The sequence below is a fragment of the Copidosoma floridanum genome, unplaced genomic scaffold (assembly GCF_036245765.1).
Source record: "Copidosoma floridanum isolate Cflo_tuat_1 unplaced genomic scaffold, Cflo_Japanese_pri ptg000004l, whole genome shotgun sequence".
NCBI classification, from domain to species: Eukaryota; Metazoa; Arthropoda; class Insecta; order Hymenoptera; family Encyrtidae; genus Copidosoma; species Copidosoma floridanum.
Genome location: NW_028321881.1, coordinates 15,566,005 through 15,583,384, shown reverse-complemented (window position 1 = coordinate 15,583,384; position 17,380 = coordinate 15,566,005). Strand labels below are relative to the sequence as shown.

The 17,380-nt window shown below is 30.9% G+C and overlaps 1 protein-coding gene across 1 annotated transcript in view; it reads left to right on the top strand.

Annotated features, from left to right (window-relative positions):
• The window catches only part of Apoltp (Apolipoprotein lipid transfer particle), a 2,496,658-nt gene that overhangs the window by 1,944,809 nt on the left and 534,469 nt on the right, over positions 1-17,380 (top strand). The window contains exon 30 of the mRNA XM_089596186.1: positions 12,915-13,341. Within this exon, the coding sequence (XP_089452312.1) occupies positions 12,915-13,341 (427 nt within the window). The remainder of the gene's footprint in view (positions 1-12,914; positions 13,342-17,380) is intronic.

Genomic DNA, 17,380 nt, shown 5'->3' with positions numbered 1-17,380 from the left:
CAAATTGTTCTGCAAAATGACCGGTGGATGCATCATTTCCTAGTTGAACACGCAAATTCGTTGATAATATAAACTTTATAGTATGTCACCATAGAACTGAATTTTTATACATGCATTAATTTCGCGATTGCTTTTCGATTGCCATCCAGAAGAGTTGCTACAATTCCAGATAATGAAATTGCCATACGATGTAGTTTTGCTGCCCAATTATTACTAGAATGAGTAAAATAAAATAGTTTTTTTCTGTGCTATCTAACACTTGTAAAAAGTACAATTTACTGTGTTAATTTGCAATTTTTTTGCATTATTGTATCATACACAATGTGCTATTCCGAAAACAATTTTGCAAGCTTTGTTTAAATGATTGCATTCAAATAATCGACATCAAAATCAATTGTCCGTTATAAATCCTAATCGAAAGCTTCATTTTCAGGCCAATTTGGTGCACACATACCCAATTAAATCAATCTCTTGTTAACGATTGCCAAACACATGACTTTGATCAATACAAGTATATGTAGAAATATATTTATACCTGTATATGTAAGTCTATCTAGCTTATTCGTCACGCGTTAATGCGATTTTATGAACAATATAATTTTAAGAAAACTTGGTATAACCATTCTTGGTTATTTCGATGAAGAGTGTCCAAACCTACCAAAGCGTCAGATAATTATGAATTCCATTGTTCTTCAGCTGGTTTGCTTTGCTTGTAACGTTAAAACTTTTTAGCACATACATTTTATGCGCAATATTGTGGCAATTTTAAATAAACTAATGTCCTTACAAACAGATTTCTTGCGCACAACGAGAAAAATGCAGACAAAGTTGTTGCTGGTGGTGATGTTGCTCCTTCACGTAAATTTGCCATTGTGAAATACAAGCGTTGTCTATTTTTCAAATGTTCTGATATAGCGTCCAAAAAAAAAAAAAAAAATAGTACTGTGTCAGAAACTTTTGCCGATGTTTACACAACGTATTCTCAAAGTTTCATTCCGATCGATCAAGCAGTTTTTCATTGCATAGGAAATATACATACACATAGATATTTATTTTTATGTACATGGATTGAAACTTTTTTTTATACATTTGTAAAGGTAGTACAATGACTAAGCTGATTCAGTATATATTTTAATTATAGTCTCAGAAATTAATTTCAACTGAATGAAGAATTAGAAATTTTTCTTCAACTATGTTTCCGATCGTCTAATTACTGCTACGTTGAGATTGAATAAAAAGTATCAATTTTCTTTTTTGCATTAAGATAAAGCCACATAACGGGTAAACATGAGAAAATGAAGGTTTTTTCAATTAACGTTGTCGAAACTTTGACATAAGGATTTCTCAAATGTCGTTGAAAATGATAAAACCAAAGTAAAATTGTTTTTTGCATACATGAATTCAAAATTACAATGAATTTTTGTACTGAGAATTGATTTTGGAATAAGAACTTCATGTCTAATTCTTTCTTTCCTTATAACTTCTGCTTTAATAACATGTTTTGATAACTTATTTTCTTGAAACCTTATATCGTTGTATACAACAATAGCTATACCTTAGTTTCTTGTAAACGTAACGATTGCTTTAATTTTTTAATTTAAATTACTGTGTGAAAGCCTTTCAAGAATAGTCTTAGATAGTTAAAAATGTTATTATTAAAAAAGTGAGTGTACGTGTTGTAAGAAAATAATATCATGCTAGTTCTTAAGCAGTTAATATTTTTACTAAAAATTTATGAACAAGTATTACTTCTGAAGCTTTTTTATTAGAAAAGCATAATCTTGAATAAAAAAGTCTTCTTTAGTAACTTTTTTTTTGGAACCAAACAAAAAAGTTTTTTTTATGTTGTGTAAATCCAAAGATAAACGGTAGGTTGTATGATGGCTTGTCGGCTTTTGAAGTAATACATAATACCAATTCAGGACATTGATATTCCTTTCTAACCTTTAGAAATAAGACTTTCAAGTCCTGTTTAATGATAATGGTAAATTTAATACTCATGAAAAAGGTTTTCTAAATCTCTAGGGCTATAAACGATAAAATCTCTTAGTTTTTTTACAGATTGTCCAAAAAATATTTTTTTTATCTTTCAACTGAAAACACATCAAATCAATTTTGTATTTACACAGTGCAAGTTTTGAAATTTTTAATGTATGACGTAACAGGGAATACTGGGTGATAAAACCATGTGTATTCATTAAAAAATGTATACAAATTAATCAATATTTGGCTATTGGGCGAGTAGCCACTTCAGAATATCTACGTCTGGATATTATACAAGAGAAAAAAGAATTTTTGACAAATATAATTGATGTGAAAAATGAGACTTAGATTAAAGGAGGTTATAGAGATTTAAAATAATTAATATAAGACCACCATGCAGATATCAGAAGGTTACATTGACTCGGTAGACATAGTACTTTTATAAATTGCTGATTGCAGCTAATAATATTCTTTGTATTAAAGTAATTGGAAGATTTTTATAATAGCCCTAATAAACAAAATGTGAAAAGCCTTATTTTAAAAATAGTAAGCTTATTTTTAAGAATGTAGACTGAATCGTAAATAAGATATTTTTATCACGTTTTTTGTCAGATTTAAAGGCAAAATACACTTAAATATACTTGCTCATAATGAAAGGCTTTAGGAAGTCATTGAAAAAGCTTATCATGCCCAAAATATCGTATTATAATGATAGACTGGTTGTAGTTGTATCATTAGCACATTTGATCTTGATCTGCACATTTTTAATCAATTCATACAATTAAAATAAGATACCTGAAGCCCAGTTAGGACAAAATAAACACAGTCTTCTGCAGAAAAATGACTGATGGTGGTACTTTCTTGGGGGTCTTTAAGGGAGCCAATTATAAATCCCACATCAGCAAGCATCCCTAAGGTATCTAGAGCACAAGATAAATAGCATGAACATCGTTTTCGAGAAATGTAGGATAACCCCTGACATGTCATCAAGTGCAGTGGACGGTTATATGTGCTTTTTGACTACCGGCGGTTTTCATCTTTGTTCTGTTACGCAACTATGTGGCACAACTTTTATGTTTTTCCATACAATATCAACGATGTCCAAATATTGCTTCAGAAATAGTGAAACTTTGCAAACTTTTATGTGATAACATACATTATGCAAGTATCTGTATACTAATTACTTGATTTTTGAGTGTGGAGTCATAGGGTATTTAGTCTTTTGAGTCTTTCAACTATAACGTAAAAAAATATAGTGACAAGATAACTCCTTAATTGAAGTTTAGTTGTTTGTACATTGATACCTAATCATATAATCTTATGATTAGCGTCCATTAATATGGATCTCTTGTCAGAGTTATATAGTTGCAATGAATGCAAGTGAAACTCAAATCATCCGATTAAGGTCATATCTTGAAAAGTGTATCATAATGTTTTTGTTTGAGTATATTTTGTTTTGTCGTATGATCACGTAAATTTATTCATTGCTTATTCCTAGCCACTGCAGCTGACATACAAGTACGATGTGTGTAGAGCAGACAATATCATTGCTTTGGTACTTCTTATGTCTATTAGTTGACAATTGCTGACAAAATCTCTTGATATGAAAAACTCGTATGAATGACTTCTGACTTCTATAATAATTATTATTATATTTTTCCCTCTATGATTACTATTTTCTTAGATAAATCATGAAAACCGTAAATGATATCATCTTTGATTTAGTAGCATACCTTTAGATAACACTACTAAGAGCACTGGCATATACTTTTTGATCCCTTTCAACCTTATTTTTGGAGCAAATAGCTTTAAAAATAAAATTTGCTCTGATCTAAAAAATCGAATCATATTTTTTTTATAAATTCTCTCAGAGTTAGTATCGTCTTACTTTTTTTTGTTTAAAAGTCTGCTATATTGTCAGCAATTACATTCTTACTCTGTAAGTAATATATATATTAATGAAATCTGAGGCTGTTTTTCACTATGCCAATTATGATAATATATATATGTATATATATATATATACAGCATGATATGTAACGGTGGCATTTCCCGAGAACCGCGTGTAGAGCGATTTTTTCTGACGCGAACCCCGTTGGAATTAATTTTTTAGGGCAAATAGCTTTTAAATGGAAGCCGATTGAAAATACGTTCCAAACTACCCCTAAATGGGGTTGGAAAGCTGTAGCGCGCCCGCATAAACTCGCGACGTTGCCACATTGTTATTGGAGCTTAGTCGGTAAGCAGTGAGAACTATATCCATGTGCGCACGCAAGAGCGTCAGCTACTGCTGGTAACTTGAAGGTTGAATGTAAAAATTTTTACCTTAAGGTAAATATTGTCTGCTCCTTATGTTGTCAGTTGTTTATCCATCACGCGCTTACTGTCTTTCTCACTCTCATGTTGGACAAAAACATCTTTAAATTTTATACTTAAGTAATGTTACCTCGAATGAAAGTAAAATACCATATCAGTAGGGATTTGTCCACTCTACACGATAGTATTTTTGCAAAAATAGTCGAGCTCTTTGTCAAAAATATTGTTGTTAGGTATGTCTTGCTTACGTTCCCGGGTATGTCGTCTGTACACGATTTAGAACGAGTCCATTCATAAATTGCAATAATCAAGTACCCGGGAAGTACCCAGCAAGTGCCCGGGAAGTACCCACCAAGTATCCAAGGAAGTGCCCGGGAAGTACCCGCCAAGTGCCCGCCAAGTACCTGGGAAGTGCCCGAGAAAGTGCCCGCCAAGTCCCCGCCAAGTGCCCGGGAAGTACCCGCCAAGTGCCCGTGAAGTACCCGGGAAGTACCCGAGGAAGTGCCCGGGAAGTACCCGGGAAGTGCCCAGGAAGTACCCGCCAAGTGCCTCGGAAGTACCCGGGAAGTGCCCGTGAAGTACCCGCCAAGTGCCCGGGAAGTACCCGGGAAGTGCCCGGGAAGTACCCGCCAAGTGCCCGCCAAGTGCCCGGGAATTATCCGGGAAGTACCCGAGGAAGTGCCCGGGAAGTACCCGCCAAGTGCCCGGGAAGTACCCACCAAGTACCCGGGAAGTACCCGAGGAAGTACCCGCCAAGTGCCCGGGAAGTACCCGAGGAAGTACCTGCAAAGTGCCCGGGAAGTACCCGCCAAGTACCCGGGAAGAGCACGGGAAGTACCCGAGGAAGTGCCCAGGAAGTACCCGAGGAAGTGCCCGCCAAGTACCCGGGAAGTACCCGACTGTATTGTACTAGGCGGGGACTTCCGGGGCACTTGGCGGGTACTTCCCGGGCACTTGGCGGGGACTTGGCGGGCACTTTCTCGGGCACTTCCCAGGTACTTGGCGGGCACTTGGCGGGTACTTCCCGGGCACTTCCTCGGATACTTGGTGGGTACTTCCCGGGCACTTGCCGGGTACTTCCCGGGTACTTGATTATTGCAATTTATGAATGGACTCGTTCTAAATCGTGTACAGACGACATACCCGGGAACGTAAGCAAGACATACCTAACAACAATATTTTTGACAAAGAGCTCGACTATTTTTGCAAAAATACTATCATGTAGAGTGGACAAATCCCTACTGATATGGTATTTTACTTTCATTCGAGGTAACATTACTTAAGTATAAAATTTAAAGATGTTTTTGTCCAACATGAGAGTGAGAAAGACAGTAAGCGCGTGATGGATAAACAACTGACAACATAAGGAGCAGACAATATTTACCTTAAGGTAAAAATTTTTACATTCAACCTTCAAGTTACCAGCAGTAGCTGACGCTCTTGCGTGCGCACATGGATATAGTTCTCACTGCTTACCGACTAAGCTCCAATAACAATGTGGCAACGTCGCGAGTTTATGCGGGCGCGCTACAGCTTTCCAACCCCATTTAGGGGTAGTTTGGAACGTATTTTCAATCGGCTTCCATTTAAAAGCTATTTGCCCTAAAAAATTAATTCCAACGGGGTTCGCGTCAGAAAAAATCGCTCTACACGCGGTTCTCGGGAAATGCCACCGTTACATATCATGCTGTATATATTTATGTATATATTTATATATGCATAGTAACACAACACATGAGAGACAGTTCTCAAGGAGTAACTGTTAAATAAATAACAATAAGAAAATGTATTCGTACAGTTATAGTAAGTTACAATACTTGACTAATACATGACAGATGCAAGGATACTTAAAGGGTACTTGGCGGGTACTAAGCAGGCACATGATAGGTACCTTTGGGGTACATAGTGGGTACCTGCTTGGCACTCAGTGGATACCTGGTGAATATTTGACAGACATTTAGTACATGCTTAGTGGACACTTGCTGAGAGCTTTTCAAGAACTTGCCAGGCATTTGGTGACTACCTTCCAGATACTTGGTTGATACATGCTGGACACTCTCCATGTATCTGCCGAGGACTTAGTGGCTACCTGCCGTGTTTTTTGCAGGTACCTACTAGGCACTTGGCAGATTTAGTAAAGGAGAAGCAGCGTCGAAGTAGGATTTTTGTACGTAAACCAGATGTTCAAAAAAAAAAAAAAAGAAAAAAAAGGACACTAACTAAATTAGAAACATCAGTCAATTATGCTGAGTATGGTTTAAGAATACAAGTTAACATAAAAGTAATAGCAACTGGATTTGTCCAAGTATAAGAAGATAAAATTAAAGTAATTTGCTTGAGAGATACTTTATAAAAATAATAATGGGAAAAATTAGACAGTAATTTGATATAAGAAATTGCAATTCAGAATAAAGAGCAAAAATTAAAAACTAGAAAATTAAGAAAGAAAAAACTCCTTTTAAAAAATATACATGTCAAGTTACACATTAGATACACGTTGATAATATGAATGAAAATACACGCAAGTCTTCAAAAAGGTGCTAAGTTAAAAAGAAAGTGAAAAATGGTAAGAAGTCATGAGAAAAAAAGATCTTACCATTAATAAGACGTGGGATGTAGTTGAGAAGCTAAAACATGAAAAGATTTTACACGAGAAATAGCAGTTCAAAAAAAAAGATACAAATGCATTTGAAGCAAGAGTAACAGTTACAGGTTTTTAATAAACTGAGAAAGATCCCATGTCATACAAATAATATTTATTACTTCAAAATATCTAACTTCAATTTAAAATCTTAAAAAGTAAGTGTTGAGCAATTTTCATACCTTCTGCTACAATCGTACGGCATACAGCTTATTTCTTTTGAAAGAAACTACTGACCCAGAACTTAAACAATGCTTGCAATCTCTTAACAATCTTATAAAGCACTTATCTTAGAAGATTATTTTATATTACCATACCCAAGTGTGTAAATAATCAACAGTTGTAACATACATTACTGCGTATGATCCACAACAAATATCATTCACGATTTTTAAAGTACCTTAAACTTTATGTAAAATCTAAGAGATTAGCTATTTTTACCATCAATCTCTGTATAATTATTGCATCAAGATTGTACTGCTGTAAATATAGAATGAGAAGGTTAAGCTCTGATTAAAAGCTTAGATCCTTACCCTGACGTATTCTTAATAAGTGCAGGAGTATAAAAACTCCTTGCGCATACTAATATTCGTCTTTTATCTTTAATCCAGTACTTTTAACTGAGTATAAAATGGTGAGCATATAAAGGTTAAGAAGTTAGTGTTGTTGTGTCTTTTAAGAAAATGAAAGAGTCTATTTAGTGATTAAGCTGCATGTTAGAACGTGTATTTCGAGCAAATTTAAAAACGATCTCCAGGTATAGTAGTTTTCGTAAAAATTCGCTGAAATTGAAGTATATGTGAAATGAAAGTGTTATTTACACGTGTGCAAAATTGCAACAGGTGTTTCCTTACTTAATTGCGAACTATTTAGTTTTAAAGATTGTCGATTTAACAGTGCAGTATGTCTATAGCTTTAATCTTGGCAAAAAAATGCACACTTTCGAGCATAACTTAACGAATTTTCGCAGTATTTTCCCCAAAAAATCTTGTGTAATAAACTAACTTCTGAGGAAAAAAATAAGTACAAGTCTTATAGGTCTTTTCATATTGATTATTGAGTAACAATAATTTTAATAACACCTCATCTGGCCTCCGCCGAGAGAGAAGCAGACGCCCCAAGCAACTTGGCAACACTGCAACATCCTGTTACTTACTGAGTACAGAACAGTCAGACGACGGTCACGAAAAAGAGCCTAACTCAAATTTGCCTAAATAAACTTGCATTTATAAGTAAATAAATAAAATAATAAATACATGCTAATAAATAAATAAAAATATGGCAAAAAAATCGTGTTGGTATTTTGTTTGTAGGGGTCATCGACTTCTATGATGAATCAATATGCATATACGATAGTTTTTGCTATATGTTTGAAAATTAAATAGTTTAATAGAACAGTATGCATATAATAAAATTATCAAAGTAATTTTGGTGAAATTCTTTAACTTTTAAAAGTTCAAGAACGACATTAGTAGCAGCATTAATAGCAAAAATTATTTTAAATAATTTGTTTAAGTATTGTATTTACGCTTCTATCATAGTTTGATATAAGCTTTAGTGTTTTTAATTGCTACTTTTTTCTTCACAAATCTAAGATTTTTTAAATTTGTTACTTTATTCAGCACTTCTGTTGTCGTATACATAACCTGATTGTAAATGTGAACACAAGCAGAAAGTCTTTATACTTACCTCGTGGCACCTAACCCTAATGGTCAGAGTACATATACATAGTAAGATCGGTGGCGATATGTTGCAGTGTCGCCACGTTTCTTATGTGTCTGCGCATCGTCTGCTCATGCAACGAAAAAGAGATTCTCAATTTACATTCATTTTGATTAAGAACCAATTAAGACTTAGTTCAGTGACTCAGCTGTAAGAAAAAAGCTCGAGGAAACCAGGCCACTGTAGACTTACCTTGAAAGTGACTGAAAGAAGAACAAGAAAAAGGGCCGTTGACCTCAGTTTCGACTGCAAAAGTAGCAGCCTAATCATTATCATCACTACAAGTGCTCTCATCTTATATTACAACCATCAGTGTAGTCAACTTTGTAAGATCTTGTGACTGTGTGGGTGCAAGTAGTGGCTAACCATCTATCTTAGAAATATGTTGAGACATGATAAATTTAAACTTGTGGATATGTTGTCAATTATAATTTAAAAATATATAACTTATATTATCCGTAGAACTTGATTATTTCTGACTTTACTTGATTCATTAAATTATTAGATAAAACATAACTTATTCAAGACGGAAGTTAATTAGTGATCAGTTAGATGCAAAAATTAAAAGATAAAAACATCTACAGTATTTGTAATTCTCAGTTTAATACAGCAACGTCTTGCTGACTATTTGAGTCAGCCTCATCAGGCTAAAAGACAATTCAATACAGCTAAATATGCACAACGATACGTTTAACAATACAATTCACCATACGCTAAAATTACCTTATAGGTATACAAGAGTTTATCAGTATTACGACTTATATATCACTGGTCAAATGGTAGACAACATTATATGATGAGGCTTCACAGTGCTCATATAGTTTGTGCAACCAAGGTAGACATACAAAATCATTACTCTACTAAGCGAAGATATGACCTCAATCAAACTCATGGTTGTACGTAATTTGGTATGTATAATCGACAGAGTCAGGTTTTTTGTTCTTTCTGTGTTTATTTGTGGGTATTTTAGTTGCTCTATTTATTTTAATGACATAAGATCTTAAACAGTTTTTATAGTAAAATTTATATACACCGTTGATCTCGTTGAGATTGTCCGTTTTAGTTTCCTTTCAATGAATGACGCCATTGAGCCGATTATTCAGAAAAGGGTATGTGTGAATGTTATAAGGTCTTAATATGGTAGGTGTTTTAATAAAATTTCTAGCAGTATATGGTATAGTGATTTTATATCAGGATTAATATTTAGGATAATCTTACTATAGTTAGTGAGTTTTCGTTCATGAATTATAAAAAAAAAATTGTTACTTATCGAAAGGTTTTTACCTTTACAAAATTTACAACCAGATATCTCTTATTGGCAAGCAAAAGTGGTTCGATCAGTCAAATTTAATACAATATTTTTTTTATAACTAGTTAGATGATCTAAAATCAGTAAGAGATATCATAGTTATAATGTTGCAGAGGTTAAAAAAAGTCTTTCAGTAACAACTATTATTTGTAATTTATCAACTATCATTGAAAATGTTAAAGTGAGATCAAAAAGAGACAAATTTATCAACTATATTAAGACCCTGAATGTTTTTACTATATGCAAAACTCGTACACCATGTACCAGCAATTTCAATAACAGATTTTTGATTTAAAAATGTTACTGCATTTACACATAATCTCTTATGTATGATAAGCTTAACGGCGTCATTTATTTGGAAAAAGATAAAATGGACAATCTGAAAGAGATCAACATAATTTTAAAACTTTACTGTAAAATTGTCTGGTGTCTTACATCGGTGAAACAAAGCAAGCAACTCAAATTCACACAAATAAGCACAGGCAAAACAAAAAACCTGATTCTGTCCCTGATGCATATCAAATTACATACAACCATGAGATTGATTGGGATAATGTGAGAATTTTCGATGAAGAAACTAACTAAACAAACAAACTTTTTCTGATATGTCCGATACAAAATAAGACAGTAAGAACATCAACGAAATAGATAACGTACCACACTACCACAAGTCATACCTTCCATTATTACGACGGTTTAAATGTCCCAATTGTGGGTAATGCCCTCGTTTGTCTACATTTGTTGCACAAACTATACAAGCACCGCAAAGTCTTATCATCTAATGCAGTTTATTGTTCGACTAGTGACAAATGAGTCTTACTACTCGCGAGCTCTTGCATATCTGAGGTTAGTTTGGCATGTTGTGAATTGTATTGCTAGACGCAACGATGTAAATATGTAATCATTAGTCAATTTTTTTTGGCTTGACCATCTTACTAATAAATTCATTGTAAGGTACAAGAATAACTTATACTACTTCCTAACTTACTTATCACTCAAATTTCTTTTCTCAATTCACATGTTTAGAAATTAAGAATTATAATTGATAAAAACAAACTTTTAACTGTAATTAGTCAATTTCCTTTAAAACAAAAATAAATAGACTGACGTATGTGAAAAGTCTTTACATGGACATGAGATAAGAAGACAAATTGTAATACGCAACTACTGCATTGCTTAAACAAAAATTTATACAGTTAAACTTAACATCAGTTCAAGTATGACAGGCCAGAGTCACTTCATACATATTACTTGATAAGAAATAGCAACGCCAAATCAACGATTTAAAAGATGAACATACAATAAGTAAGAGCAAATAAGGCCATTGAGTTGATGGCTGGTTTCCGAAAAATCAAACCTGCATTTATATGTTTGTAGAATGGATATACGAGTTTCACTCTTTACTTATAAGTGCAGACGTAATAAATTGAATTTTGGAAAATCATGCTATTAACAAGACATAATATTTTTTGAATTTTTAGCACACACAAAAGTAAAATGTGATGGTGTCAACCTGAATAATCACAATAATACATCTTACTATTATAATCCTAATAACACAAAATTTTCCGCTACTAAGTCTAATTTAGACAGAAAAATAGTACTACACACAGCTTCCTGAAATAAAAACAATTACTCTACTGATGATTCTTGTGAATAGTTAAGAAAAACAAAAGGAACGGTATCTCATCAACCTTTTAACGACTCGTGAAAAAGTTTTTAAAATTTTGTCCCTAAACCACCAATACAACACTAAAATTAACTACAAGCCTATGTCAATTGCCCTTTAAACACAAACTCACTGAAGTGTGTATTTGGCAACCCATTCAGTTTTCTAGTGAAAATTAAAGCACCCTTTAAACGAAAGCATTATTCATCACTTAGATACACCGGCAAGTAAGGACCTAAATTTGCGTTTACTGATGCATCAATTTGTTTAACCACTTGAGTAGACGTCACAAAAAATATTAGCAATGCATTACAATTAGACAAAAATTTTTATAACTAAATAAAATAAAGACACTTTTAATATGGATACAAGAGCTAAAGTCCATGGCCTAAAGAGATCTTTAATAATATCAAATATTAGTATCGTTACGAATATAAAAATTAACATTATTTAATGAACCTTTGAAAACATTACAATGTTAGGAAGCAGTGACATTCAATAAACAAGATAGAAGTTCATTTTACACACGTGTTAACACAAAAAACACCATTTGGTAGGACAGAAGTATTAAAAGCAGAATTTCTAGCTGAAAAACAAGTCAAGCTTTGTTATAATGCATTAGTAAAAATAAAAAGCTAACATATTTTAGACGTACATTTATAGATAAAAGTTTATTTACTCTTTATTCATGTGTCTTTTATTTTATGGTATAATAGTCAAGCTGAGTTTTTAAAAATAAGAATTAATAAAGATTGTACAAATTTAAGAAACATTACATGAATTTTATATAAAACATTTCTAAATACATCCAGTGTCTAAGCTCAATTTTTTTCTGTGCCTTTCAAACGTTATGAAAATATTTTTATTTTATTACTACTACGACCACGACTACTTTTACTGATACTACTGCTACTAAGACTACTGTAACTGCTACTACTGCTTTTACTACTACTGCTACACTACTACTAATACTATTACTACTACTAAAAAAACTACTACTACTACTACTACTACTACTTCTAGTACTACAACTACTACTACTACTACTACTACTTCTACTACTACAACTACTACTACTATCACTACTACTACTACTACTGCTACTACTACTACTACTACTACTACTACTACTACTACTTCTACTACTACTACTACTACTACTACTACTACTTCTACTACTACTATTACAACTATTACAACTATTACTATTACAACTCATACTACTATTTTTGTATAATCTTTAGTCTTAACTAAAATATGTCAAATGTTTGCAGTGACTTAAAGGAAATTGAGAAGGACCTAAATACACTTAAGGAATACTTAAATAGTTCATTTAATGCTAATGATTTTTACATCAATGATATTGTTACAATTGGAATGCAAATAATAGATGAATTGTCTCTACGTGATCATTTTCAATCGTTGCCTAACATTGTAAGAGAAATTTGGGAAGTGATGGGTGAGTCTGGAGATGCAGTTCGAAACTCTTTACTTTGGATAGTAGAAATAATAAAAAATGTACATAAAAATTTATCAGAATTGATAACGGAAATTCTAAAAGGTGGCTTGATAAATCGAATTTCTAGTATTGTTGAAAGATTGATCATAAAATATGATATGCTAATAAAGGAGTTACATGTATCTTTAATAAAAAATATTGAATGGATGTACAGTAAAATATATCAATCACTATTACTACAGGTAAGATTTAGAAAAATTACTTTTAAAACTATTTTTTCTTAACAGCTCACATAATTTGATTAACTAACGTATTTATGCATCCTAATACGAATCAGATGAGCTGGAATTTTTGAAATAATATGATTCCATGTTGTTAGCATGTATGCATGTCATTTGAATTGTATAAGGAGATTTTACATTTATTATCAGTTGTGCTTATGCTACACTTATAGAATTCAAGTACATAATTTGTGCATGAAAGTGTAATAATTTTTAGTAAGCATAAAAATAATTAAATTTATAATATTTAAATGAGGTCTCACATTTATAACCCACATCTGTGTTCAAAAAACATGTATAGTACATAAATTCAATCGTTAGATAGTAGCAGCCCTCTAATGGAGGGCTATTAAATGGTTGATGCTTAACTTTTAAAGAAGAGATAAGACTTAGTAGAAGTTAAAAGTTTAATGAATATTTTGTGCAGCAAGTAAGACTCCAGAAGTCAAGTGACTTTTAGAAACTAATGTTATTGAATGTTATTCAAAGTGACATGTATATTATAATTAAAAAACCAATTAAAGAACTGTTATATCGCAAAAAAAACTTTTAATAATAAAATGGTTTTTTCTCTTACTAATAAGAACTCGTTAGTTATTTACTAGGAATCAACGTAAAAAATAAGTTAATGTGAACAAGATGCCCCACGTTTTCAAGACTGCTGGCTAGCCAGGAGAATAATTTTATTGAAACGAAATAATTTGCGTCACATGGAGAAACAATAAGAAAGTATAACTAATCTTACCTTAGTTTGAACTCTCGAAGAGACGTAGTATTTTTTATCTATAAAGTGTAATGCTATAAAATCTTTTACGTTACAAAACTCGTCTAAATTTCTCATTAAAAAAAAAATTTCGAGCAGAAATTGTAAGAATTTTTTCAAATATCATTATTACTTCTTTTTTTTTTAATTAAAGTAACAGAAAGAACAATAAGAATATGACAAGCGTATCATTCATCATTTGCTGATTGTTAAAGTTATTTCTTATTTTTACCAACCAAGTATACACCTCTGCCATAAAAGTACTTGCATAAAAAAAACTTCTTATAATTAAAGATCAATCTAAATGTTTCCTACTCATAAGAGGCTGTGACCCGGAATCTCGATCGAAAAATCTGTTTTTGTAAAAAACGCACTCTTATCAGGACTCAACATCAGTCAAAGTTAAGTATACTGTCCGCAGTAAGATATTTATTATATAGTATGTGTAAGAATTCTACTTTATTATGAAAACTTGCAGCATGATTTTAAAAGTACCACTTTGAATGACTAAGTTAACACTTTAACACATATTGATTAACAGTCAGCAAAGCTTATAGATTATTTGTCTAGTATAAATTTTGAATAGCTACTTACGAACATTTTTTTCGCAATTAATAAGTGGATGTTTAAGTCATAGCTCTATTATTCTAAAAAGAGGACATTTTACTTGAAAATTTGAACACTGATATTAACATGAAAAATTAAACACAACCCACTGTACAATTTATGTGGTAAAAAAATTAAAACCAACAAGTACTAGTTATCCGTACTCACTCTATATTAAAGTAAGAACAAAAAAGGTATATAAGATTGGATATAATCAATATTATATGACTTTATTATTATCAGTACTGTTCTCATTCTTGTGATTGGTATTTTTTTTTTTAATTATTATTGATATAATAATAATGATTAGTATTTTGGTAAATATTCTAAAAATTACTTAAATTCACTAGTTATCATAGCAATCCTAAATGGTCTTTAATCATCACTATTATTATTATCGTTATAAAAAAAGTTGAAATAACTCTCATGTATACTGTCTTTGGTTTTGTTATTATTTTTAATAACTGATAAAACCATAATCATCACCTTTATATTACTCATGACCAACTGTATAATGATCATTCTTAGTATAATCATCATCATCTATATCATAGTCGTTGTCATCAGATAATGTCGGTATCGCAACAGTATTTTCATTAACAATATCGAATTTTAACCTATCAAAATCGCTACTATTATTGTGGTTATTATCATTATAAACGTTACTATTAAGACTCAATATATAATATTAACATAATTTCAATCAGTATTTGGCAACGGTCAATAGAAGCTATGTTCTCATAAATCTTAGTATTATCATTATTATCATTAATATAAAAAATTATTATAAATCTTACATATTATTATTATTATATAAGTGTCATACGTATTATTATTATTATACTAAAAAATACAATTTTGATAACCATTATTACGATCATCGTTATTACTACGAATATTATAATAAAATTCATAAAATCAATGTCATCATTCACATCAACATCATAGTAATCCATGTCATAACTTTAATGTCTATCATTATCACTATTGGTATTGATTTTTATTCTTAGCGTTGTGAATATCGATGTTATAATTATCGCATTCGTTCTAATTATTATATGTACGACAACAATTATAAGCAACATCATTATTATGAGATATTTTGGTAAATTACTATAATAACTATCAATAATGTAATGACACATATAAAACCGATTATTACAATTAAAAGTATTAATATTACTAGTATCGTTATATTATAAGAAATAACATCGACAGCATTGTTCCTGTTCCAAAAACCTCTCAAACCCCTGTTAGCTTAATAAAAAAATTCTTTTTCACTATTAGAAATTTACATTTAATCTAAACGTCAGGATTTATATTACAGAAGTATAATAAAAATAACTTGTACTTCCACAAAACCTTAAAGACCTATCTTTTATACAACCCCTTTGAAAAATCACTTTTGCAAATGAATTAAAGCAAAGGCAACATGGTGTTAATTATCAATATAGCCTACCCTTAACGCATTATCAGCATAGTAAAATCATTATTATTATCACCATTATCATTACATCATCAGCATCAACATCATTATAATCATCAACGTCATCATCCTCATAATTTTCATAATCTTTGTCATCATTTTTATAACCATCATTAACATTATTATTATAATAATTATTCTTACCATCATTGTTGGTATTATCTATATTACCAATATTATCATCGATATTATTATTATCAGTAGCATAATGATCATGATCAACACTATTATCTTCATTATCATTGACATTTTGTATAATTCCAATTACCATTAATATTATCATTATATCTTCACTACTATCACTATTAATAGTATTGTCATTGTCTTCATCATCATTTTCTTTATTATTATCTACATTACCACCATCAACATCTTTATCATAACTACAACAACCACCAACATCATAATAATAATAATAATAATAATAATAATCATCATCATCATCAATATCATCGTCATTATTATCATCATCATTATTATCATCATCATTATAATTGTTATCATTATCATCAACATCATTATCATAATCATTATCATCCTTTTTACTATCATTCTTATCATTATAATTTATATCACCATTACTTTTAACATTCTTATCATTATCATTTTCGTTTATTATCATCGTCGTTACTATCATTGTAATTGTAAGCATAAGCATCATCATTTATATTAACATTATTATCCTATTAACAGACTTTATTGTTATTATTATTATTATCATCACTGACACTATTATTATTAGTATTTTCATTATTATTATTACTGTTATCTTTATCATTATAAGAATTTTTATTGTTATCATCATCATTATTATCATGTACGTCAGTATCATCCTTATTATTATCTTTATTGTCATGATTATTATTATTATTATTGTTATTATTATTATTATTATTATTATGAATTTTTATTTTTTTTTATTTTTAATTTTTTTAATATTATTGTTATCACCACAACTATTATCATCCTCATAATGAATTATTATTATTACCGCCATTAGCATTACTTTCATTATTATAATTTTTTTTACTGTTCGTATCATAATAATTGTGTTTATAATTATTATCATTAATTTTTGTACTATAATTATTATTATAAATATTATTACTATCATAATAATTATTATTATTATCATAACTATTGTT